This window comes from Dromaius novaehollandiae, chromosome 3 (assembly GCF_036370855.1).
Source record: "Dromaius novaehollandiae isolate bDroNov1 chromosome 3, bDroNov1.hap1, whole genome shotgun sequence".
NCBI lineage: Eukaryota > Metazoa > Chordata > Aves > Casuariiformes > Dromaiidae > Dromaius > Dromaius novaehollandiae.
The window spans coordinates 39,335,992-39,362,556 of NC_088100.1; the positions used below are offsets into that span (position 1 = coordinate 39,335,992).

Below are 26,565 nucleotides of genomic sequence, written 5' to 3' on the forward strand. Positions count from 1 at the left end.
GCAAGTTGAATGCTGTAGAGATTTTATTTCCTGATGAAGCATGATACCACATGTTAAAAGAGCATGTCATCTTGGCATGACAGTGTTTTGAATTAGCTGAGTAACCACAGAATATGTTGGAAAATAAAACAGAATATGAGTGTTACTGTAGTTTGGCATAAATTAAATTCACATATCAATAACTTTGGGTTAAGCACAGGGAGAAATGTTGTGTCTGAAGATCACATTAACAAAGCACTCAACTGACAAATCAATATATCTGGTCAGTTGAGGTAGAGAGCCTACAAACACCAGCAATTACCTCTTTATGATAAATTATAGTTACTGATATTAAAAGTTGGACTCCAGAGTAAACTTAAACAACCAAGCCATGAGAGTATTCAGAGGAATGCAGCAAAATAATAATTTCATATGTGAAGCTGGTACATAAGTCTCTAAAAGTAGCTACTCTGCAGCCTTTTGAAACACATTTCTGTATGGACTAATTAGGTCTACTATCTTAACACAAAAAATATGACCACAGAACCTGTGGGGTACTTCCCATGGTGACTTAAATTTCCATTGTTGAACTGCTCACAGTATAGATTTGCTACCATTGATGCCAACACTGTCTGTGATCTTGAAGTTGCTCCTGTTTGTCTGTTCAAGCAGGGAATTTGACTTCTCAAGAGTCTGATTGTCCCATTATAAAAAAAAGCTCTTCTTTTATTAAACCCAGAAATTTTCATTCTCTCTAGAGCAGAATCTGGCCTGATATTTAAGATCAAACATTTCATGCCCACTTCTCTTGTCCTAATTCTGGTCATTTGCAACAATGCTGATGTTAAGTGACTACGAAACACTATTATTCTAAAGTAATCATATTTTCATGCTCTGTGCCCAATGTCACATGGAATCATTTATTTCAGTACAATGGGAAATAAGGCCACTGTGGATAACAGTATTTCTGAGGGGAGAAATGTTGCTCATTGCTGAATGGAAGCACAGTATACCCAGCTGATTATATGCTGTAAATTGCTTCTTGGAAATCAATGGATTTCAGCATTTATAATAAAAAGACCAGAGAGTGAATGAGTGAAGTAAGAGCACAGAGAGAAAATATGCAGGGTATCAAAGCTCTTGCTGGAGCACCTGATCATATGTAAGTGCTAATTTCTCAGATCAGGCTGATAATGGGCAGCTGAACTTGTCTTGTTAGCTGGGATGAGCTCGGGTATGAAGCACCAGCAAGGCTCCATCAGTGGCTGGTCGGCCTTGCGAGCTCCTCGTTCCCTTCTTCGCAAATAAAATGCTCACAGCCCTGCTATCAGCCTCAGAATATCCCTGTGCTCAACATCTGTCATGGCCTTCACATATAAATGACAGAGACATTCAACACCATATACTTAAATGGAAATGTGTAAGAATTGTGGACTAGCTGGATCCTTGCAGCTTGTTAGATCTTCGAATTTCAGAGCTCACTTTGGAGTTATTTCTTTTGTTTTTGTGGAAGCTGTAGACAAAAAAAAGGCCCAAGTCCCTTAATTTTCCAAATGTAGTAAAAAGTGTTTAGATATACACTTTAATATATTTTCTGTGGCATTTTTGTAAAATACAGATATATAATTATAGATATAATGCACATATAGCATTTACTATGTTGATAAAAAGCTAGTCTTTTCACAATGACACACTAATAAGTATTTACAATATGATTCAAATTTTACGGAACAAATGTTTCAAACAATACTGTGCGGTTATATGATAAGAATAATTTGAGGAAAAATAAGAGACCAGTACTTAAAAAATCCCAGATGACAAAGTATGTACTATTACCAGGAGCAGCCCCATGCATAAACTTTCGTTTCCCCTTGTAGGAATATGCATGATTTAGCTCTTCCATATTTCTACCCAGCCACAGCCCCTTAAGATGACATAGAGAATTATCTTGCTTATCCTTTTTCAAGTACAGATTAATTGTACCACTCCCCCCATTTAAAGCTTTGTCCAACTGCAACATTTCAAAGCTTTGTCTAGAGCAGAAATTACTATACACACTTCTTGTTAATTAAATCAATGCAGCTATGCAGTTTACATAGTTGAAAATTTGCCCATCTTCTGCACATTTTAAAAGCATTTTACAAATTATTAGTTTGGGTTTCTGAGCAGTGTTTTAGCATTGGAAGCCTTTGCTTGGAGATCTGACTCACAGGAAACTGGAACACCAAACCAGCAACAGATCCAAAGTACATAAATGCCTTGTTACCTTCATATACGAACACCGTCTAAACATACTTGCATCTTTAGCATATTGTCCCCACATCCTCTGAGGCACGGAAGTGCTATTCCATTTTACAGCTGAAAAAAATTCAGATACAGAGAGGCTAAGTGAATTGGCCAATGTCACTTGGGTAGTTTGTGACAAAGCAGAGAAACAAACCCACATCTTCTAAATTACAGATTCTTCCTTGAGTCTTTCCAGCTCTGAATGAGAACTTCATAAATCAGCATCTTCTTTAACATAAGCATATATATAACTAATAGAAATAAAGTATTCTCTGGGCAAGAGCTTAATTAAATACTTTTGTGGTTTCTTTTCTCTTTCCAAATAATAATAAGAGAGAGAGAAGGGTCTGTTTCTCTGTCCATTATCTCTATCCCAATGAAGAAAAATTAGCTGCAGTGAGCATTTCTTAAAGTGGGAGCAGTTAAGTTGCTGTTTGCCAGAAAGCATATTGGAACTTTTGAGAAATATAATGATTGACTTTTACTGAAACCTGACAGAAAAAAACATAAACTTTGAAGGCCTTATTCTCCTTTCCACAATGCTGGCCAGGGAAGCATTTTCAATTGCTTTTGCACCCACTTTCAGATGTCTTTAAACCACCTGCATAATACAAAGCAGGCTTAGTGTAATGTGGAAGAACTATTTTCTCAAGCATTAAAATATGTCCCATAACCTCCACATTTAATGCTCTGACAGGTGGGCAGCTGAAGGGCAGCTATCACAGCAGGACGGATGTGCACAGGGCTGGGCAGGGGCAGACAAGGGCAGAAGTTTCCCTGTGACACAAGTATCTCCCCAAGCCCATGTCATTCTAGAGAAGCCTGGTCAGGAATGGGTTTTGATCTGTGTTTTTATAAACGCTGGTTAAAATCAGAGATGGGAAGAAAGTGAACTGCTTAAATTCCACGGCAATGACTGAGAAACAGAGCAGTAATAACCTCACGACAGAAAGGACCAAGGAAGGAAGACAGATGGCTCCCTGGAGGGAGGGAAATAGGCTGTAGGTGTCATGCTGTAGCATTCAAAGTAAACTATTATGGGAATTGGGCCTACTGTAATCCCGGTCCCAATCTGGCCAAGTTACAGGGAGGCAGCTACCAGAAAGTTTGGCTTCCAGCAACAGTTTGTGGGCAAACTGGGTCATCTGCCTAGCTGGTATAGGCAATTTATTTATGAGCTTCTGAGGATGGAGGGCATTTTGCCCTTATAAAAAAATACCCCAAAACACATGAATTTCTCATCCTGCTCACTTTTTCTTTTTTTAATCAAACCTGCATTTTCCTTTAAAAAAGTAAAAATACAAAAACAAAGATACATTAGAATATCCTACTGTCCAGTAAATGTCTTATAGGCAATATTTATGATGAAAAAAAAATGCATCAAGCCCTTCCTTTAACAAATGAAGCACCCCAAAGTTCATTCTGTACCAAGGAATGCTGCTTCTTCTGCTGTTGGTTTAAATCACTCACATCACCACACTTTGAATCTGCATTATTTGTCTTTAAATGCTGTCTTTAAATGCCTAATCATAAATCTAGACTAACACTGAAAAAGATCCTAGTAAGAATGTCATGCTGATGATAAGCTAGAAGCAGCATATCATGAGAAGGCAAATGAATCTTTCCGTTCACTTTGTATAAATAATCCATTAGCTAAGCTTCTGTTTTAGGCTGGATGCTTGATGCTTAACACTTTAAGTCCAAATATCCTTCATATCCCTTATAACAGAAGAAACTTGTAAAATGTCTTTGGTGCATCAGCTTAGTATTGTATGAATGTTTTAAAGAAACTCACTAGTACAATAGGAAATGTAAGTGGACTTGTTTGTGTTGTTTAATACTCTAAGTGTCATTTCATTCTTTAAAAGGGTTAGAACAGAGGAGGGGGAAGAGGGGAGGAAGTCTTACTTAATTTGTTGCATATGTCCCGACGTGTTATACAACTAAGTGTATTATACCAGAAAACTAAAGCAGTCTGTGCCGCAACAAACTCTGTGTAACTCAAAATAGGAGAATAATCTGGCCACAAGCAAGTCAAAAATTCAGTGAAACTTCCTCTCATATTATATATACACACACTTTTACAAGCTACATTGAGTGTCCTTTCATATTCCAAAAGAAATACATTGTAGACACCAAACATACTGTACTTTTACTTAAAGGCTTCATCAAACCATATGTGCAGACACTTGAGAAGACGAGAGTGTTAAGCTTCCTAGGGTCCTAGAGTCAAAGAAATTCTGCTGCCCCCCACTGCTAAGTAAGTGCACTCCTTCCACAGGGGGCAACATCTGCCGATCCGTCATGGTTCCACTTGGCGAGGACCCCAAGAAACTTCCTTGGGAAGAAACAATTTTCTCAGGACTGGCAGCCAGTTTAGGGGATGTGGAAAAGTTATATCCATACAGTGCACAGGGACTGTGCAGTCTAAACGTGTTGTAGGAGCCTTGGTGGGTTTGATTAGTGGTAAAGGCATTGCTGGATGGGGATGGCATGATGTACTGGAGCTGTGGAGACATCCCTGAAATCTGCATCGATATGCCAGTTTGTGGGCAGCTGAATGCATCCCCATCACTGCCACTCATGGACATATTCACAGTTGTGCTACTCGACACACCAACATAAGAGGGAGTCCTTGGGGGTGCGAACGTCTCACTGGTTTGGTTTGTGAGCCTGTTGTAGGTTTCAGCCAGAGAAGAGCTGTATCTGTTCAGGGTCAAGCCTGAGCGGGCACAAGCTGTGTAGTCAGCTGGAGCAAGGCTACAGAGCTGACTAGCGTTGGGACTGAGATGGAAGGCTGGAGATGAGCAAGGGGAACCCGGTAAAAGGTGAGGGTGGGTAGATGGCACTCCACTGCCAGATCCCTGGAGTAAAGTAGAGGAACCTGCATTTCCTGGAAGAGAATATTAAAGCGTAAGAAGCACGTTGAGAAAGGTTCACTTCCTAGACTGTGACAGACCAAGACCTTTATGTTTTGATAATAACCCCCTGACATGAAACATTTGATGCAAAGAGATTCAAAAAACATTACACATACGTGTGCAATGTGTGTGTGTGCACATAAGTACTTTTAAAGAAATGACCTATACAAGAATGGAACACAAGTTGTGCTTCTGCAACCATCATTCAGTACATCCAAACTTACAGCTCCTGTCCCTGAGGTTAACTACTTTCTATTTGATACTGGAAGCAAATTGCATGGTGGTTAGGACATAGCGAGCGCTACATCACAGCAAGCTTTCTTCAAAACTACCGATTTTGTGCCATCTACGTTGTTGCTATGGTCTGGGGTGCATTTACAGCCCTTTGCTCCATGTGACACACACTTCTTTTGTGCCTATCATTATCAGCATGCCAGCTAAGGAACCAGCTCTTTACCTCAAATGATAGAGGCTCCCACTGTTAAAACAACTTCAGGGAAGTCTAGGCTGAGTACTGTGCATGGCTGCTTCATTTCTGAAAGGGTAGCTGCAGGTTTAGGCTTGCAGTGAACTATTCACATGCTGAAATTAGAACTTTTTACATGACAAATACAAGTGCTGAATGCTCTCAAAATACACTGCTTGCTATAGGTGAAGCCTTTTCTCAAAACTCTTTGAAAATTTCCCAGCTGCAAGAAGAGTTTCATTTTCTTAGAGATTATATTTCCCTGGAAAATGAATGTAGAAAAATCGGTTTTAGCTTTTCATAGCCTCCCAAAGACACCTAGCAGGAAGGACTCTCCTGTTTGTGAATCACGTTAACAATAAAACAGCTTGATGATACAAAGAGATATACAGACTGTCAATAACTTAACAGGCTTTCAGGATAGGTGAGCTAGTAAAAAGAAAAATACGCTATTATCAGTGAACTCTGCCTGTTCCACTTGCTCTGCTCACAGACCACGACAGGCACAAAACACCACCAGACACCTCCACATACTAAAAATCCTAGTGTAAAGCGTAGTTATTTTTCTTCCAATCCACATCAACGTCTCCACTATCTGAATAAGGGCAATTCCAGCATTAAGAATCAGGACAATTTTCTAGAGGGGCCTTTCAGCAAGTCTCTTTGGCTAAGCTCTAAACCACATTACTGGCCAAGGTACCGTAAAGATTTTGCAAGGATCTTAGTTCCCATTCTTTGAACGTAACAGTAACTTCAACAAACTCCTTAACTTCAGGCAACAGCAGGAAGGGAAGTGGGAAGGTCATGACTGCGACTCCCCTGCTTCCAAACAGTGCTGCTATATAAAAACAAGGGAATACATTTGGTCTGTCTCTTGGACAGATAAACTTCACAAAGAGGAAGAACGAGTTTCCTTTAAGTCTTACGCACTCTTACAAGGTATTTCAGGTCTGATGCTGGCTTCTCATTATAGGCCTTTTTACAAGGACTATTTCCTCCTCCACCAAAAACTTTGCCAACACTTACCCAGCATATCTGTGACTTAGCACAAAACCTTCTTTTCAATTGCCTGCAAGCACTGATGATCAAGATTTCTCAAGGGAGTGGGCAAAGGAGGAGTTAAGCAATTTCTGTGTATGCTATTGCTCTGAAGATGGCTTAATGACTTGGGAACATATTATCAAGAAAGCAGGTAGGATGTTTTTAAGTTTGGTAGGAGTAAATGTGAAAGTCAAGTGAAATGGTGCCTTTGGGAAAAGGCTGAGATGCCTCAGGGATGCCTCAGAAATAAAGGAATCCAAAAAATAGCACAGAGGTGCCTCTCTCTGTTCAAACAGGCAATTAAAATAGCCCTCTCTCCCCCCACAGCAGCATGTTTATGATGGGGGAAGTGGAAGGCAAGAGGCTGTGGGCTGGGAAGCAGGAGAAAGCAAAATGGAAAGGTCCATTTTTTCAAGCTCTAGGATGCAGACAAAGTTTGTAGGGACTTTTACTGAATAATTTTTAGTTTTTTAAGAATCAAGGAAGCTTCCCAAGGAGAAAATCTAATTAAGCTTGCTGCTATTTATTCAATACTTAGAGGACATTTCTTCTCTCCTTTTTTTTTCTTAAACACACAAGTAATTCCTACATTAGTTTGGATGTATACAGCAAAAGTCACCTACACATGAACTGTGTCTTGTATATCTAGCCCAAGCATAACACTAAGGAGGAGATTATTCTGTCCTGAAGTAACTCGCACCTTCCTCCACATGTGACCTGATTTACCTTTACAACCTCACATTTTTACTGCCACAATAGTTAAATTAGTATTAGTTTTGTAACTTAGAATAATTACAATTAGAGGTGATGGTCTGCACTGGGATTGGTTGGTTTATTTTCTTCTGCAAGTGACACACCAGCCTAGATTTTTATAAGGAATGATGGGCAGAATTTTATCTGCATGCATTTTTGTGCTGAAAGAACACAAAGAAGACTGTTACCTTGTTTGGGTATCCCAGGTATATCTTCAAATGTAAGTGTCCTCAGTGAAGGTCTCCAGAAGGCGTAAGACTCTACCAAAGCTTCCAGTCCCATCCTATTTAGAACAAAAACACCATGGTGTCACGATAGAAAGTTCTTGTCTCACATTTCTCTGGATACTTTACCTCAGACACATATAAAAAGTAGTAACATTTCAGGATTATTTTGAGGGAGTTTGTTTTGCTTTTTAGAGAAGAGCCTTACGTCCTGATCTGTGAGACCTATGGTCACTGTGCTGGTAGCAAGCAAAGAGCTTCCCGATTCCACAAGTCTGGCTCTCTGTTTTGTTTTTTGCTTTGGCTATAACGACATTAAATATTTTCCTAGTATGACATTTCCTTAAGAGCAGCTGCTCTAATTGCTGGAGGGATGATCTCCTGTTTCTGATTAGAAGAAAGGTGATCCACAAGCAACTTTATTTAAATAGGATTCCCAGTCATTACCCATGAGGCAGCAAATCATGCTTCCAACACGAGCAAGGCAGGGATGTACCACTTTTTTGCTACTAAGTGTATAAGCAATGCTGTGTCTTGCTTATTATCTGGGGACAAAATGCCTTTAGTAACTATCTTCAGTTGTTCTCTTCCAACACTTTGTCATGATAAAACAGAAATAACTGGCCAGACAATTGCTGTGACAGACAATATGTAGAAGAAACTCTGTTTGCTGAAGGTAACGGGCCATTCATTTTCTGACAGAATTCTCTCAATAAAGCAGCTCAGAGGTGTAATTTTGCCATTACTTTTGGTTGCTGAGTCCCAAAGGCCTGTTAAGTGTCAACATCAGGCACATACCAAATACAAGTACTTGCCTTTGAGCAGAAACACTCTGTAAACTGGAATTATGCAAATAGCCCAATTTGAAGCTACCAACATGCTCTTCTAATACAGCTTCTTCCACACTGCATTTCCAGCAGGATCACAAATATATTTCAGGAAACAGTTATAAAGTATTTATTAGCTAAAACTGGCCTAAAAAGATAGCCTTCATTTTCTGCAGTAATGGTGAATTTTCATTTCTAGTTAAAGTGGAGATAAAAGCCACCTCCTGGAGGAGTGTAGCCAAGGCGATAATTTATACAAGATGCCTTCGAACAATTTCCACATTTTATCACCATCCTAATTTACGCTATCAAATGGCCAAGTTTATTTAACAAAACAGTTATGTTTTTCCTGAAGTATTTAAAGAGAGAAATTCTGGTCCTTTCCTGAGTAAAAGTTTTTATAGGGTCAAACTTAAGGCCTAACTGAAGAATGAAACAATTCTCAGCACATAAATTCTGTTGCACTTTGCAAATGTACAGGGAATGCATTTAAAAGGTGAAGCTACTGATTTCTGTAAAATAGCCTGTGGGACTGAAAGGGAATAACCTGAAAGGGAATATTTTTAATTAAGCAGAATTACTGCATGAAGCAGTGCACAGTAAGACAGCTATAACAATTGAAAGAATACTGAAAAGTTGCATATAATGATACCACAGTACTTTTTTTTACACCATTGTTGCAGACTAAAATGTCTTGATGATAAGCATAATAGAACATCGAAGATAACAGAATCTTAATATTTAATTTCTATGTTCAGCAACCAAGTAAATTAATCAACTGAATAAACTAGTAACTTAAATTAAAAAAGAAATCTTCCTACAGAATTAAAAATCTGAGCTACATTCACAAACATGATTATTCTGTACCTCAGAGCTTACCAAAGAAAACAGGAATACTGATTTTAGTAAACCAATGTTTATTTGCTGCAGATAAAAATACGCAGAATCACTTCTGCAACATTTGCATTTATTACATTTTCTAAAGCCAAACCAGATACTTTTATGTAGAAGTCCTTTCTATAGCAATGACCTTTTAATCCATTTCTGTAAACTATAACAGACTTTCAATTCAAATGTCATGCTTTTCTTTAATGCTCAAATCAAATTTACTCTTAGTAGCTAAATCAAAAATAAAAATCTCTCTATAGCTGCATTCCTACAACTGGGTTTTCACGGTTGCAGATATAGTAGTCTTACTGTATCTACCTAGCATTCAGATAAAATCAATGTGTTTAGCCATATAAATCTAGTTTAAGATTGATTTTTAAACAATTCTTTCCCCTCTATCTTCCAGAGCATCTTTTCTTGTTTCATAGAACATTATGGATGAAACTCTAACCTCACTTAAAGTCAGAAATTTCAGTGAAGCCAAGATTTCACCTACACATTTCTTCGAAGGCTCTCTCAGTATTTATTTTATAGCTCTGCAATGAGCACGCATAGCAGAGACACTGTCTGCAGGGAGTTGTCAAACAGGGCATGTATGGCAATATTTTCTTCCCCAAGTGTACACAGCATGTTTTGTTTCTTCAGTCAGGATTTATCTGGAAGTTAATGTTCACTTAGTTTCAAAATAGAAGGCTACAAAGGAGGACAAAACTCTTATTTATGCCTGTGGGAGGGGGTTTACTTCCAGGCCTAAGGATAGAACATGGCCAATTGTTTCTTGCGGGAAGACATAAATCTCAGAAAACAGCAAACATGGCATGCAAACTGAAAAGATACTTTTAGGTGATTCCAGTCAATTTTTATAACCACCCCACCCCTTCTATAAATGTTCCTCTCCTACTCTTCTAATAGCTTGCATAAAAAATATTCTAGTTTGCTGGGCAATCTCAGCCTTCTTGTAATTCAGGTGGAAACAAAATGGTTTTTAATGCTTTAGCCTCTGCTAGAAGAAAAGCTCAGTAAACCAGCTAACAAAAGATACTCTCTGAACATTCCTACCAGTACACGGTTTGCTTCCTTCTCTGGAAGATTAGGTCATAAATATAGCAGCTGTAGAAACCAAATGCAAAGTGGTCACTGGAACCAATGTATACTACGCTTCTTTTTTTAGCTGAAGTGGTTTAGCATACAATTCATAACAGGCTTAAGTATTTTGTATTAAACAGTCTTTGGATAAAATACCTCATCAGTACTGGCAGCAGGGACTAGACCCAAGTCTCTACTTTGCAGTACTCAGATTCCCTATTGCTATTTTGAGAGATTCATGGACCAAGAGAGAAAAAGCTATTAATCAGTCCAACTGCAACATAAGAGATGGAAAAAAGGCCTGTTTCAAGGTCATCTATAGCCTAGTAGGAAGGGCACTCACCTAGGAATTGCGTATTGTGGATTTAAAACTCTTTAGGCTAAAGAGACACTTGAACACAAGCCTCCCATCTCCTAGGCAAGCGTACTAAATATCCAGCTACTGCACGAGGGACTTAGCTTCTCCTCTTTTAAGAGAAAACAATGAGTCATTCATCCACCCTAAAGGCCACTTAAGTGCAAGACTTTCATACCGGTATCTGCAGTTTGTGTCTCTGTCCAGGAAAAAGAGATTTCAAGAGCAGCCTCTCTTGTTGGCCAGCTGAATTGCTACAAACCTGTCTGTAAATACAGATATTCCTCTTTGTAGGAAGGATATCCACTAAAAGCCTTCAAATACTGATTCTGTCAGCATTAAGAAACCTATCTCCTTCACCAGCACCTACCTGTTACGTCCTGAATCTCTAAATCCTTTGGCAAATGGATTTCTATCGATCTTCAGACGAGTTATCTGTGAAGACGGTTAAAGAGAGATGGTGAGAGTTCTGCAAATTCAGCTAAGTAACACAAAATATGACTCTCCTGACAGAACTAAGCTGACAGTGAAATCTTCTATCTTCTTTCACTTAAAGCAGAAAAATCTTTCCATTTGCATTAAGAAGGTTTTCTTGAAACACAGCAAAAATAAGGCCCAGCCTCGTGATCATTGTTTTCACAGATCCCCAGAGAAGCTAACAGGTATTTATGCTACCAAAAGGCAGGTTGCAATTCTGGCAAATGTCACTTTTCACCTAAGAGAGTACATTGCCTAACTGTGACAAAATTGAAATGAAATTTTATTTCTACATGGGTCAAGAAGGGGATGTGAAGAGAAGATTACCTGCAGGCCATTATCCTCTATAAAAACCAGCAAAAGAACATAAATACTTGCAATTTATTTAAATACATGAGGTAGGTACGAAATAATTCTATTTCATTATTTACATGCTCTCCAGCTCCGAATGTCTATTGCCCCATTAAACGAGGCAAAATTCTCACTGTAAAGATAACAAGGCATATATAACTTCCCAAAATATAACTGAAATAACATTTGCGGAATTAATAAAATGTCACAACACTAAATATGGTGTAACTATTAGTGTTAATATTTACACAAGTGGTGAGAGCCAAACACTGGAGTCAGGCAACCTGCAGTTTATTTCTGACTCCGAAGCTGACTGCGTGGACCCAGATAAATTGCCGTTAATAATGCATAATGAATGCAGTTAATGAAAATGACTGCAACTTTCTCTGGGCCTCAGCCTCTCCTTTAAGATCCTGGGATACATTTTTCAGAAAGAGTTTTGAAAATATTGGCGTCAGGCCCAAATGTGCTTTAAAAATCTATCTGGACATTTATCTATATTTGAAGGTACAAAAATACCTTTAAAAACTAGACTCCTCTTTGCCTTGTGCTTCAGTGCTGCACTTGTAATGACGACACTATTAATGATGTTGTCTACCTAGACTGTGAGGTCTCCACGACAGGGATTACTTTTTATATATGCCGCGTAGTTCACACAGCCTGAAGTCTCAGCTATAGCCTCCAGGCGCTGCTGCAATACTACTAGTGAAAGCTATTAAATATTAAAAGGGTTTAGTCAACACATTTTTACTAAGTGCTGTAATAAAAGAATCTCCTTTTCCCCTATCTTGTGCTTCTGTGGCCGACTCTGAGAAGCCTGTAAACTTCTAAGTAGAAAGCCCACTTTACCTGTTGATTTTGGTATGCTGTGACAGTAGTGAAAACTGTCTCTGGAAAGGAGAAGGCTTTGACCCCTTCTCCTGAAGGTATAGGCTTGACGGGGGACAGATCATCTCCACAGTCTTTCCGGATGACGTGGACACGAGGCTGATATTTATGCATAGAGTGCAGGATAATCTATGCAATCAAAATGAAAGGAAAAAGATAACATTTATTAGAAAGGACACCCTGCTGTTTCAGGACTAATAGCTTTTTGGAACAGATTATGGCATGTGTTTACCATGCCATTTACTGGAAATGAAAAGTTTTCTTTAACCTCTGAAGGTTCTTATTACAGTAGTCTAATCCCTGTGCATTTACGTTATTGCCAAGCCTAAGCATTTAAAAATTATGACTCGGGAGCTTCAAATTCAGGAGACTGGCTTAACGAAATCAGGGGCGAAGTCCTGGTCCCCCTGCAATTAGGGAAGTTTTGTTGCTTTTTTCACTTGAGTCTGGATTTGATCTACTGAGATTAACAACAGCAGTATTTGCCTTTTGTTTTCAGAACCTTCGGGATATGCTTGGAGCATTTTTTTTCCCTGATATACTGAAGGCTGGAAACATACTCTGTTTTGAACGCAAGCTGAGACTCTCACACTCTGAAGGAGCAGAAACTTTGAATAAAATAACACCAAAATCCAAAAACTCCAAAATGTTAATCACCCTAAGTTTGTAGTAAGTATACACAATGAATATCAATACACAATCTCCTCACAACATACAACAGCTAAGTATAAAAGATAAACCTACAAGAACTGCAAGAACTCACAGTGCATAAACACAAACATGTTTTCTGGTATTGCTCCCAAATTTTAGAGGGGACTTAAAGTGCAAAATATTTCCTCTATTTTACTCTGTTTCACTTCAGTTAAACACTACTAAAATAGAAGATTTCAAGAAAATAAAATAATTGGAAGCTCAGCTATTATTTTTGGAAGGTCTAATAAATTAGTAACTCAATAAATAAATAGAGCTGTGGCTATTGGCCTGCTGAAACGCTAATCAAAATTCAGGGGAAGTTTTTTAATTTCCTGCTCCTCAAGTAGCCCCAGAATGTGTATGTGTATGTGCTCAGCCACTTCGCAGAGCCCTCCTGCCCAAACGCCAGATACCACGCAAGCTCCTTCATCCAAATGACATAGAGAACATTACATTCATTTGGATAAACTAGAGTTTGGCTAGTTTAACACGCTTAGTTCTCACCAGATGACATGATCCCCTTTTGAAAAAGCCACGTTTCTGGATAATCAGGGTTTTTATTAGCCTGTAAGTGGGGTTTTGACAATGACATCACAGGCTCCAATAAATTTGCTCAAGGCGCGCCCTACGGATGTTCTCATATGGGGCCTCTTCCCACTTTCTGAAAGCTTGCAGAGAGCAAGATGTTTTTACGTGTAAATGTGTATTCTCTTTTAGACAGTCCTTTCAGTTCTCTGTTGGCAAAGATCTAGAAAAGGACAAATGCAGACACATTCCTGAGCCTGCTCTCCTGTAAACACCCACTGATACAAGGGGAGGCAACAGAAAAATGACCACGGAAGTCTCTATGCCATGGTTCCTACCCCTGTCGCTACTCGGTGCCTTGCCATTTGCCTCTGCACAACAGAGCACACCACGCCCTGCTCCCGCTCGCATTAGCTCGCCCAGCAGTTTTGTGGTGCAAGTGAGCAGTTGGCTGCACGGCAGACGGGCCTGTAGACGCTGATGAGCCAGGTGGCTCTCAACGATTCTGCTCCTGCAGGAGAAGCAGTGAAGTCACAGCAGCGTGGAGATGTGCGCTGCCCACTCCTCATCTTTGGGAGCTAGTTCTCTCCCCAAAGGAACCTGGCTTGGCTCTGCGCAGTACTGAAATTTCCCATGTTGACACATTGTTACACCATTAGTGATCTGTAGCAGGGAATATTTTTTCTTTAGTATGGTGCCATGTACGACGGGATCTGTTGTTAACGCCTAGGATTTTGAACTCTAGCTATATAATACGTAATTGCAGAGCCCTAGAGCAGTGAAGAGCAATACTATGTAAACAGTATATAAAATGAGAGGGAGATGCAACATTTGGACATTTGGATGATGGACATTTTTTACCTCTATTATTATAAGCATCACCTAAAGTTGCCATCACGGAAAGGCTAAGGAAAAGGAGATCCCTGCTTTTCATTTCGTTTTGCTTGTGCATTTAGCAGCACAGACATTTAATGGTTTATCTGCAGAAGCAGCAACTTTCCCTTTGTACCCTTAAAAAACAACAAAAAAAACCCAGCCAGCGCAGGCGCCACCCAATGCCAAGCAGGGGCTGACATTACCTTCGACTCACTTTAAGCACCTTGCTCCTTCTAAAAATCCCTCGTGCCGTACGACCAAACCTCACATATGCCTCACACAGCTCCGCTGAAACTCGCACACGGAGCCAGCCAGCAGCAGCGCTCCACCTTGGTTTCGGCGCTACAAAGCAGAGTGTTTTGGTGGCAGTCTCCTCGGTCAGATGCTGATCTGCTCCTAGCAAAATCACCCATCTGAAATGGTACCTTCACTACAACAGTGTTATAAAACAACCAGTCTATCTAAAACCTATTTAATTCAAACTTTCCTTTCACTTTTCAGCATGCACTACCCCAGGCTGGAGGCACCACAGCATCACGTCCGAGCCCTCTGCCTTCTCCCCATGGTGTGCGAGCAAACAGCACAGCAGTACCAACGGAGAGAGAAACGGGACGGTGCCCATCAGCACCACATCACCTCTTTGTGGGAGGATAAATATCTCTCCCCACATGCAAAATACCAGAGTTACCACATTTTGACCACAACAGCTGTCACGACACCGTTATTAACCGGAAAGCACCGCAGTACAGAGCCAGGGGGTGAGCAGGACAAGGCAGCAAGACAGGCTGCGTCCAAGGAAGAGGCTCCTGAGCAACTGCTGGAGCCACGCAAGGATGCGCCGGGGCTGGGAAGAGGGAGTGCGAGATGGTGGAGGTGTAAAATACTGACCAAAGCATCGACGAACACACACAGCTCTTTCTGGCTACAAGTATCCCGGCCAACACAAAAGACATCCCAATTCTCCTGCCCTGCAGCCGAGCGGCACGTACATTACACCGCCGCTTCCCACCGGTGGCAAGGTCCTCACCTTGCTGTTTTCCACCCAGATCTCCCTCTACCCTCTCTGCAGAGCCCATGTATTCAGGCTTTCTGCAGGGAGAGAAGTGCCAGGAGCCAGGGACCAATGAATTCCCTCTTCACAAAGACCAAAATTGCAAGAGCAAATGCTGATGTTTTCCAGCTTTTCACTGTGACAAGAACATATAACTACCCACTGACTGGAAGCAGAGCTTACTACTTTGAGCCAAGTCTGGGTAGCATAACAGTCTGCCTCTGCTTCCAGCCTAACCCCACTTTCAGATGGGCGAATGAAAAAAAAATCAAGAAACGATTAAGACAATAACCATCTCATTTTCACTAAAAGTTAAAAAGATGTTCCTTTGCATTAAAAAATACCTAGTTGAAAAGCACAGAAAATAGCACAAAAATATTGACTTCCCCCCCCCATTGAAATTCAGACATAAAACAGCATCAAAATCAAAAAATCAAACTGCTCTCATCAGACCGAGAGACTGATTTTACAGTGCAGCGCTCACTCCATAAACGGAAGATGAGAGGCATTAACGTATGAAAGGGGGAATGTCAAGAGCATGCACTTCTCAGTGTCAACTGCAAAATACAGATTTACCTTTCTCTATCCTAACAACTCAGACGAAAGACACAAATGCCACAGTGTATGTCTTAAATTTGTCATCAGGCCTTAACGTCTCTGTAGACACGCTAACTCTCCAAAGTAGGGAATTCACTCTGGGGCTTCCTTTTGAGGACAAAAATACACAGGGAAAATATATCTTTACTAATTTGGCTTCATCTTCTCAGCCTGCAAGCGGACCCCACCTGTCAGAGCATCCTAGGTGCAGATGAACTGCAAAACCTCTCCACAGAACAGCACTATACGATCACATAGTCACAAACTGCCACTCCGAACTGATGAAAATAGCAGCAGGCAAGCAAGAAGTCCAGAAAGTGTCTGAGCGGCAAAGCAAGTTGGCTGATTTAACAAGAAGCTTCCCCAGGCCAGCACTGCCATTTACCACAGGGCCCAAAGCAATGCAATGGGAGCTGGCTGCCATTAATTACTGCCGTAATATAAATAGTACGTAGAAACACTGCCTTATCCTCTGTTTGCTGATGTAGTCCCCATTCCCACAAACACAAGCCGCTTCTGTCAGTGACTCTGCGAGTCAATCCTCTGGGACAGGTAAAAGGGCTCTGGATCGAGCTCCTTCTAACACCCAAAGACTCAATAAAAATCAAGCGCGCAAGAACAAAACGTAGCCCTCAAATTTTAACATGGAAACTCCACAAAAGCTGTCACCTCTGAGGAGAACAGAAAGAACAAACAAGCAGTTGCAATAAAGGTACAGCTCCAGGATCAGACACAGCACGGAAAGTATACCAAAAAAAAAACAGCAAAATCTTGACTTTGATTAAACTACCGGAGGAACGAAGGCAGAGCATAGAGACCTCATGGAGTTTTCTCTGAGCCATTCTGCCTAAGCAGAAAGAAAAAAAAAACAGAAAAAAAGCTTTCTAATAACCTAAAATATAACCCATCCCCATAAAAATAAATATTCTAGGGATGGTATGGCCTTGACCCCTAGATCTTCTAATCCACCATCCCTCCCCCGGTACCCTCTTGAGAAAAATGGTTCCTTCCTGCTTATGAGAAACAATTGTTTTTTATATTCATCACAAAATATGATTATTCGTTTTCCATTATTGCTGGAGGCATTCAGAGGCTACACAGTTTTTTCAATACAGCATTCCACACTACCATAGCTTTAAAAGAAAAAATGTACCCATTGGAAGAGACACTTCTCTGCTTTCTGCTTTTGCCTTTTCTGGTAATTATGAATGACATGTTTGCAATTTCCCAGATTTGAGAAATATGAAATTATTTTACAGTCATCCTTCTTTTGTCCTTTTATTTTAATACTTAAATTTCCATTTTGGGGAGGAGGGGTGCTGCTGCAGCTCTGAATCAGTTCAATGTGTCTCACATCACTGCACTAGAGCTTTACTTCACTAGTTTCCAAATCAAAACACTTAACTACAGACCAGAAAATTTATATTCCTCCACATTATGAATAATGGTGTGCTGTGTACACTACACAGGTTTCAGTTCAGAATAAAAACAAAGCTAAGATCTGGGATGGAAAAACAGAGTAATACAGTTCTCTACATATCCAAGATTTTATCACAGGGCAGCCTGTGACTGCAAGTGCCTGGGCAGACCACTGTATCCACACATCGCCCCTCCGAAATGGCTGAGTACAAAAACCAGCTGGCACGCTCTCCGTTTGCAGAAGCAGCATTTTACCCAGTCACATCTGCTTCACTTGTTAAAGCCTTTATGATAAACTCAGGACTCAGCGAATGCAACTCCTGCTCAACAACCATCACAAATAAATACACAAGTACTGGGGAAACTACAGGAACTACCTGTGCTAATATTTACTCAAACGAACCTTGCCAAATCAGACCCCTAAACTGTAATTCTGGAGATAAACAACATAAAGTGTCTTTTTTTTAACAGTCCTAAACAGAAGCATTGCTAATTCAAAAGACGTAAATACCCACATGTTCTTTTTCAGGAAGAATGTGATAAAATTAAGAACAGTATTATATGAAAGGGAGCCGCTCCATCCTGGTTATCGCATTCACTAGCTCAGTCCAGCCCATCTCCTGTATCCTATGTCTGTAACATAAACGTCTTAACTCTTGCACAATTTGACCACAGTCTTGAGTTAATCTCCTCTGCAAGCACACAGGAAAAAAAAAAACACCCTCATGCTGATACTTGGAATAAGTTTTGACAAAATATCTGGCTTCATGTCACAGAGTTACAGAGTTACAACTACACTGCAAGATACACATAGTATCTTTGTACTGCCTGGCAGGTACCTTTTCTTGCACTTCTTTCAGGGGAAGAGAAAGTATCCTGCTTAACAGATTGGGCTGTGTTAAGGTCAATGGAATCCACATCCTGTCTCAAGACTCGCCTCTTACATCTCAAAACTCCACCACTTGGAATTCAGCGCTCCCTTTGAAAGCAAGCCAACACTTGCTATTTATTACTGGATTTTACAAAATTAAAGACTTCACCCCTACTAAAAATGATTCTCATTTTTTAATTATTTCCTAAGGTGTCAAGTAAAACTATTCTAAGGACTGCTGGAAAGATGCTGGCTTACATCTGTCGTGTTTCAACAGTTTTGAAGAGAAAAGGAAATATTAACGTAACACGTTTTGTCACATTAGATAATGTCATAGCTAAACAATTCAGAACTTGCAAACAGAACACTCATACTGCAAACGTCTTGGCCAGCTTTTTCAGACATAATGAGCCTCAGCTGTGAAAGGGTCTTGCTTCATAAGGTACGTAATAAATCATTACCGGAGCAAACCCAGCTCCCATGTTGTTCGTTTTTGACTGCAATTATTAACACCTCATGGGATTTCACACAACTGTTTAGGTTAAGAAAATAGTTAAGTGTGTTTTTATTCACATGAAGTTATTACACACTATTAATGTTTCTCCTAGCCACTTGTGAGTTTAAACATGCTTTTTGATTAGAGCAGAAGTTGTGAGTAGCACACTTGGTGGGAAAACACGAGAGCAATTCTGTCCCTTCACATTAGGCAATTTCGCCTTGTAACGCCTTACTTTGCAGGATTTTGAGGGGGGAGTAAAACAGCATGCTCTAATAAGCAGTTAATTATCAGGCTGGGAAGTAAGCAGATCTTAGATCTGGACAGTAAACTTCCAAAACAGCTTCGAAAAGTCAAGCCAGTTCCCGGCACCCCGAGGCTGTACGTCAGCCCGCCAGGGCTGAGCCCGTGCCGGGGCACACGGCAGGCGAGGGAGCACTCACGTGGCCCTGGTCATCCAGCTCGTTGTTGGTGAGCTTCAGCTTGTCGAAGCTGATCACTTGTCTCATCCACGTCTCCCCGGAGGCGGGGGAATCGGGGTGAATGTACACGCGGGGCGGCACCGGCGAGTCCGCGTTTCCAGCCACCATCCACTTGGAGCTATGGTAAACGTACCTGCAAAAAGAAAAGCAGTGTCGGTAACAACAAAACCCAGAACAATTTATCTGGAATATCTATTCCGTATTAACCTATTAGGGCAAGAACCTTTAACAAACATGAAAAGGCGATAAATAAAAGTTATTCGGTTTCAAAACCTCAGTTCCAGTAACTATAAAAGGCAGGCTAAAAACCATGCTCTCATCTGACCTCAGTCTTGTTAAAATCAGTAACAGTCTTTATGCCGACCTGCTCGCTGAGCTTCAAGCTGGTTTCAGTTCACTGAGCGAGTGCTGCAGCTCTGCTCTAACCAGGCATTAGCACACGGGCAGATCTGGTTCTTAATTTATCAAATCAAGGAATAATTCCGTATTTGGAAGGTTCAACATGCTGAGTCTAAAGTAAGAGTCTATGGATAAAGCTATTGAAGGGAAAGCATAGATTATGACTGTGAAAAATAATGAAACTATGTCGAATGATGTTCTTGCTGTTTCTGCAAGACCATATTAATTTTCTTTAATAGTATTGCAGAAAGGCTTAAAAACGTAAAAAACCACAGCCCATATTTCATTTGATAGGCCAATGCTGACAAAGTCATTTTCTAATAAAAGTAGTGCCTACTTCCGGAGGAAACTTAAGGCAGATACTCCATGGGACAATTTAAAAAGGACTAATTAAAAAAGTCAAGGTATTTTCCCTTTCAAGTACAGTAAGATTCCTGAAAATTAGCTGTATTTTTTATAAAAACATGAAAGACTCCACCAAATCATATGCTTGTACAACTCAGTTCCTTAAGAGAAAATTAGAAAACGACAAACAACAATCAGAAATGAAAACAAAATGATCCAAAACATGCTTCGTGCAATTCATACCAAGCTGTAAAACTAAAATCTAGAACCATGGCGAAGTCTTTTCCTGGAGACAAGTTCTCAACCCTAAATCATACAGCCAACTGTTTTAATATTTTTCATTTATTTTATATTTCTTGTTTTATAGGAAATATGTCCTTTTCCTGCCAAAGTAAGTAACTTCCAAAATATCAATAATGTGTTTCAAACAAGAGCTTAAGCTTCCAGAAAGGTCTAATTTTTGCTAGAACTCTAGATCTAATTTTCTTCATTTCCATTTAGTTTTGGTATCTGCTATGGTAGCAAAGATTAAGCTTAATATATGACTTCTATTGTATTTTTCAAATATGAAGATCCTGCAGGACACCCAGTTTGTAAAGCCACATGAACAGTAAATTTAAGTAACAGTCAGTAATAAAAGGATGCAGAGATTGTGGTGCTCAAGCAATGAAGAGGGAAATTAAATAAAACATCAACATCTAGCAGGAAGATAAAGGAAAGGTACTAATATATAATTACATAAATTTAAGTTTGCCAACTAAGAAAATACTGCCTTTCATACCACTTTTAAGTTACTTCAGTTACTTGGGGATTGCGCTGTAACAGTGGGCAGACAGCACAGATCAGCATGAATGTATTTATTTTAAATGATACACTGCTTAAAACCTCATACTAAATATTACTGTCATTTTTAATATTAACATTTTTGTTCAGTTTGGAACATTTACCTTGCTTTTTGTATGAATTAAGAAATAGTTCAGACCTTCTAGGAACAACATGCTTAGATTGCTAAGTAAATGCACGCTTGCAACACAAAGCAACACAAGGACTTTCCATTTTAACTGAACTGCATGGGTTCAAAAAAAAATCCATCTTTTCCCTGTGGCACGGACAAAAAAAAGCCTCCTCTGATTACATGTACTGTATGTCCTCAGCATTTATATCTTCACCTTGTTGAAAAATAAGAAAAAGTTACAATGGTCATTAAAAAATGTCTTATGTACCACACTAGAAAAGGACAAAATTACAGTCAATGAAGTAAGGACACGCAAAAGACACAGGGCAGTGTTTGTCTAGGAAACATGGAAGCATTCCTGCAGAACCAATCTTTCAGTCTTCATCTGAAATGTTCCTATTTCTACAATTAAATCTGCAGTGGTTTTCCCTAAATTATACTAAGTATATGGTTGAAATAATCAAAACAGCAATTGGTAAGGTCCCAATCCTGTCTCCATTGAACTACTTGGCAAAAGTCCTCCTGGCTTCTATGGAGAATGGGATCAGGTTTGCAAAGCAAGAGCTACAAAATGTGTACAACACATAGCAATAATTTTTCTGTGGGCCCAATCCTGCAAAAATTTCTATGGAACAGTAGTTTCAACAGCATCCAGCTAGCTCCCTAGAAACAGGACTGTCCTTGCATCAAGAGTTTAAGCACATACTTCCTAATTTCAAGTGTTCAAAGAATATCTTAGTTTCCTTCCTCACATGATTCTTCAGAAAATGCCATTAGTTTGTTTAAAAAATAGTAAATAGAAAAACTATCCCATCTGAATCTAAGCAACCAGCTAGTGAATATATGAATGATAAACAGCTATTAAAATAAATTAAATAATTAGTTTGAAGCACGACTGAGAAAGTTTGTATGAATTATATTCTAATGCCTTTTAATTAGACATTAATGCTATTAATGCTATTAATGTTATTAATGTTAAGGTTAATATCATTTAGCACTAGAAAAATGTGTATTTTCGTATTTATTTGTTAATGGGAAATAATTCCCACTGACATGAAGTAGATTTAAGCCACTGATGAGGAATGAAATCTGATAACAACATCTCTTTGACTACACTAAAACTGCCGTCTGTGAAAGCAAAAAACTCTGAATATCTGCCTTCAGTACATATACAACATCAGCCAAATGTATAAAGAACTTCAATAAAACTGCAGTTGTTTTTTGCATACTTGGCAGAATGCTCTTTCTTTTTTTTTTTAACTGTGCTGGGTTGAAAACAGGAATCTGAAGGAGAGTTAAATGCTACCTTCTGCTAATTTATATACTGTTAATATTTTCTTCCAATAGCCAAGATCCCTATGACTTGCATCATAAGTTTTGTGCCTTAAAGTCACCATACCTGTATCTTTTGTTATCCACTGGCACAATATCCATAGCAATGTAATACTGCTGATGTGGGTCTAAACCTGAGATCTTCACTCTCATTGCGGGAAACATCCGCCTGAACACAGAAAGAGAGAGGTCATTTTTAATACGAAACAGACTTGGGAACGATTGTATAGGCAAAGTAACCAGTTCGTGGGATTTTTCTTGTTCTTCCTTTCAGCCTACAGAGTCCTTTCTGACGATTATAGCTACATAGGCATGAAATGGCCCATTCGATATGTCAAAACAGATTTTTAAAGTGCATTTACTTGAACAATGCTTTGTATGTTTTGAGATATGCTTTGGGAGTACGACTATTACCACATCATTTCAACTTTATTGTTAGACAGTAAATCATTTTGTTTTGAGACTATTTTAGTAGTACATGCATTTAAAGCCCGTTAGAGATATTAACTAGAACTGTATTTCTGGAGATGTGCAAATGCCATCTCTTACCCGGGAAGACCAATACTGACAGAAATGTAAATCGTCAGTCAGGTTTTAACAGACAGCAGCAAATGGTGTGCCATTTATATATCAGCAAATTATAAAGTTAAATCCACGGTGATACAATTATAACACTACAAGGATGCAGTTATAAAACCCAATGTGCCATGCTGTAACCAAACAATATGGTCTTTATTGAGACGGGACTTCCTGTCTGCAACCTACTAAAGGTGAAGTGCAAGAGTTACTCTGTGTTTGAAAGGCATAGTAAAACTTCTTTATTGAAAGCAGAAACGAATGTACAAGGTAATTTCTAAAAAAAAAAAAAAATACATTCACAATTAAGATCATTCTGTGGGGAAAGTGGAATAATTAACTGATGCATAGATTGTAACGTAAAAATACATTTCGTAATTCACCATACATTTGGCATGCCTTTTAACTAAAAAGTTAATTTTTGTGGCCAAAAAGAAACATCAAGACAACGAGTTCACCGCAAGCTAACGAAAGGTGCATTTCTTTCCATTATAAACCTGAGAGCCATTCCAGTCTATACAGTATTTGCTGCTGTTCTAAAAAAATTAAAACTAACTAAATTTATTAATTAAAACCCGTTACTGGAAAGAAAAAAGCTATCTCTATTATTTCTGACTAAACAGGAGGGTAAACCTCACTGCGGTTAACTAGTTTTTGCTGTTATTTCAGTGCACCTGTAAGATAAAAAAGAAAATCGCGGACTGGACTCTCTTAGGACAAATGTTGCTTTGTGCTGTTTAAGACTGCATTTCGGTCATTAATAAAGCCTCTCTGAAAACGCAGAAGGCAGCATATGGATTCAATAAAATATGTTTTTGTAATTTCTAATAAGTTGAGATACTTTTATACTATCCAGGTTTTCCCCATGTGCAGCCACTGGAAAGGGGGAAAAGCGTCCCTTCGGAGGCGCACGGCGCTCGCCGACTTTGCCCTAATGAGCAGGAAACCTAAAGCGCCACATGCTCCTGTGCCCGTCTAAAATTATCGCGACCGCCCTGCCTCGTAAATCAGCCTGCTCTGCCCGCTCTGATGCGCGGGCGCGCCGGGGGCCGCGCGGGCCATCCGCCGCCCCGCCGCGCCCCGACGGCCGCCCGCGCCCGCCGCGCCCGCGCGTGGGGCCGCCCGCGGCGCCGTTACCTGCCCGCCTTGGTGATGATCATCTCGGTGCCGATCTCGTGGAAGCGCTTCCAGAGCTCGGCGCCCTGCAGGTCCACGCGCGGCGCCTGCGGCGCGGGCGGCGGCGACCCGGCCCGCGAGCCCCTCGGGGAGCCGCCGGGCGACGCGGCCGGGGAGCCGCCGACGAAGCCGTCCTCGCCGCCGCCTGCGGAGAGAGCGCAGCACAGGGGCAGCGCGGGCGGCCCGCGGACGCGCTGGCAGGCGCGGGCAGCCGCCCACCCCCGCGCCGGCCCCGTCGGGCCGAGAGGCCGCGGCGCCGGGCGGGCTCCGGCCGGGCGAGCCGCCCCCGCGGCCACCCACGGCAGCGCTGCGGCGGGGACACGGGCCTCGCCAGGGCCGCGCCAGGCCCGCGGCCTTGCGCGCTGGGCCGCGCACCCCCGGCGTGGCGGCGGCCGCCCGGCTCGGCGCGGCGCGGCTCGGCGCGGCGCGGCGCGGGGCCGCGCTGGGCGAAGGCGCCGGGCGCGGGTCCGTCAAGCGAGGCCGGCGGCGCGTTTCGTTGGGGCGCGTTTGAACTTGACCTCCGCCGCCGTGGCCTCGTCCCGCCTGGATCTGACAGCGACCTCGGGAACGCAGCCGCGTACGTGCGGTGGGCAAACACATGTGCACGGCATGCATTTGCGCACATGGATAATTCCATATATACATATCTGTATTATAGGCACACACATTAAAAAAATTTTTTTCCTATATAAATATATATTATATGCATATAAAGTCTTTTTCCCCTGCTGGGAAACGCATCCCCGCGTGTCGCTGCTCCGCGCCGCGGCTCGGCGGGCCGCCGCGCACCCACCGTCCGCTCCCGCGGGCCGGGCCGGGCCGGGCAGCACGGCGAGGCGGCTCCCCGCGCCGGGGTCCGCGGCAGTGCGGGCGGGCAGTGAGCCGCGGCCCCCGCTCCCGGAACGAGTTTTGGCCACCGGCTCGCTCGGCACGCGTGGCGGGGGGATTTCTTTTCTCCTCCAGCGTGAAGAAGAATTACGGGGGGAAACGAGGGAAACAGGCGGCTCTCGGGGCCGGGGCTGGCCGGGGAGCGCGGGCGAGGGAAAGCCGCGGTCCCGTCGGAGGGGCCGGCCTGCCTCCAGGGGAAGCGGCGCTGCGCGGGCGCTGCGCGGCGCTGGCACTCACCGGCGGCTCCGCGGGCGGCGCAGCCCAGCTCCATGTCGCCGCAGGTCCTGGCGGCGGCGGCGCCCGCGCCCGCGCCCGCGGACGAGCCCTTGGTGCCGCCGCCGCTGCCGCCCTCGTCGTCGGCCGCCTCGTCCTCGCCGCCCAGCTTCCGCCGCTTGGGCTGCCGCGGCGGCGGCGGCGGCGGCGGCGGCGGCGGCGGCGGCGGCGGCGGCTGCTTCTCGGCGCCGATGAGCGCCTCCACGGAGAAGGCGTGCGCCTTGAGGCTCATGGGGGCGCAGGGCGAGGGCCGCCGCCGCTCGGCCATGCCCGCCCCCCTACAGCCCGCGCATCCAGGCGCGCCGCCGCCGCCGCCCGCGCTCGGCCGCCGAGCCGGCCGCCCGCCCGTGCTCCCGACCGCGCCGGCAAGGGGCTGGGGCTTTTCCTCGCCTTTCTTTTTAAATCCGAGTTATCAGCCAAGTTTTTTTTTTAAGAGGAAAAAAAATCTATTCCTTTTTGCAGATGCGCTCTCTTTCTCCCCCTCCTCCTCCTCCTCCTCCTCCTCCTCCTCCACGCTCTGCCTCGTCTGATGGGCCAAACAGGACTGACATGGGTAACAAACGCTCTGCGGACACAAATTAGGGCTTGTAATTGAAATTTGTTGCCTTGATCTGTCAGCACTTCCAGGCAGGAGACCGGTGGGAAGAGCTCGCTCATTAGTGTCGCCGCGGTGGCGGGGGCAGGGCGGAGCCGCGGGGCGGGGGCTCCCCGGCCCCGCCGCCCCCGGCCCAATCAGCGCCGCGCCGTCGGGGCCGGCCCGCACCCCCGCCCCGCCCCCCCCGGGGCCTCGCGGCGGCGCCCGCCCCGACGGGGAGGTCCCGCCGCCGCCTGCCCGCCCCCCCCCCGCACTGCCGCCCCCCTCCGCCGCTCCGCTCCGCTGCGCGCCCGCGGAGCCGGCCCGACGGCGGGGACCCGGCCTCCGGACCCGGCCTCTGCGGAGCGCGGAGCGAGGCGAGCCCTCGGGGAGCGCTGCCCGCGGGATTCCGTTTCGCTCGGAAAAAACTCGGCAAAAAGTCGCACCGTGCGCGCTGCTGCTGCTGTTAACGACCACGGCTGTTACGCGGCCGTC

The 26,565-nt window shown here is 42.7% G+C and overlaps 1 protein-coding gene across 3 annotated transcripts; it reads right to left on the bottom strand.

Moving 5' to 3' along the window:
- On the bottom strand, positions 1 to 26,153 carry TBX18 (T-box transcription factor 18). 3 transcript variants are annotated; one of them, XM_064508743.1, is made up of 9 exons: positions 25,461 to 26,153; positions 24,297 to 24,480; positions 22,651 to 22,752; positions 19,514 to 19,685; positions 12,504 to 12,671; positions 11,197 to 11,261; positions 7,635 to 7,729; positions 2,246 to 2,337; positions 1 to 1,492 (listed from the first exon to the last, which is right to left on the bottom strand). In XM_064508743.1, exons 1-9 carry the CDS (start codon positions 25,762 to 25,764, stop codon positions 1,469 to 1,471), a joined length of 1,206 nt encoding a protein of 401 aa, XP_064364813.1. In that variant the 5' UTR covers positions 25,765 to 26,153; the 3' UTR covers positions 1 to 1,468. The 3 variants fall into 3 exon arrangements, with proteins under 3 accessions (XP_064364813.1, XP_064364812.1, XP_064364811.1); XM_064508742.1 differs by having other exon boundaries at positions 1 to 2,337; positions 25,461 to 26,152; XM_064508741.1 differs by lacking the exons at positions 1 to 1,492; positions 2,246 to 2,337 and adding an exon at positions 3,875 to 5,158 and having other exon boundaries at positions 25,461 to 26,148.
- Between the last annotated feature and the right edge of the window lie 412 nt (positions 26,154 to 26,565).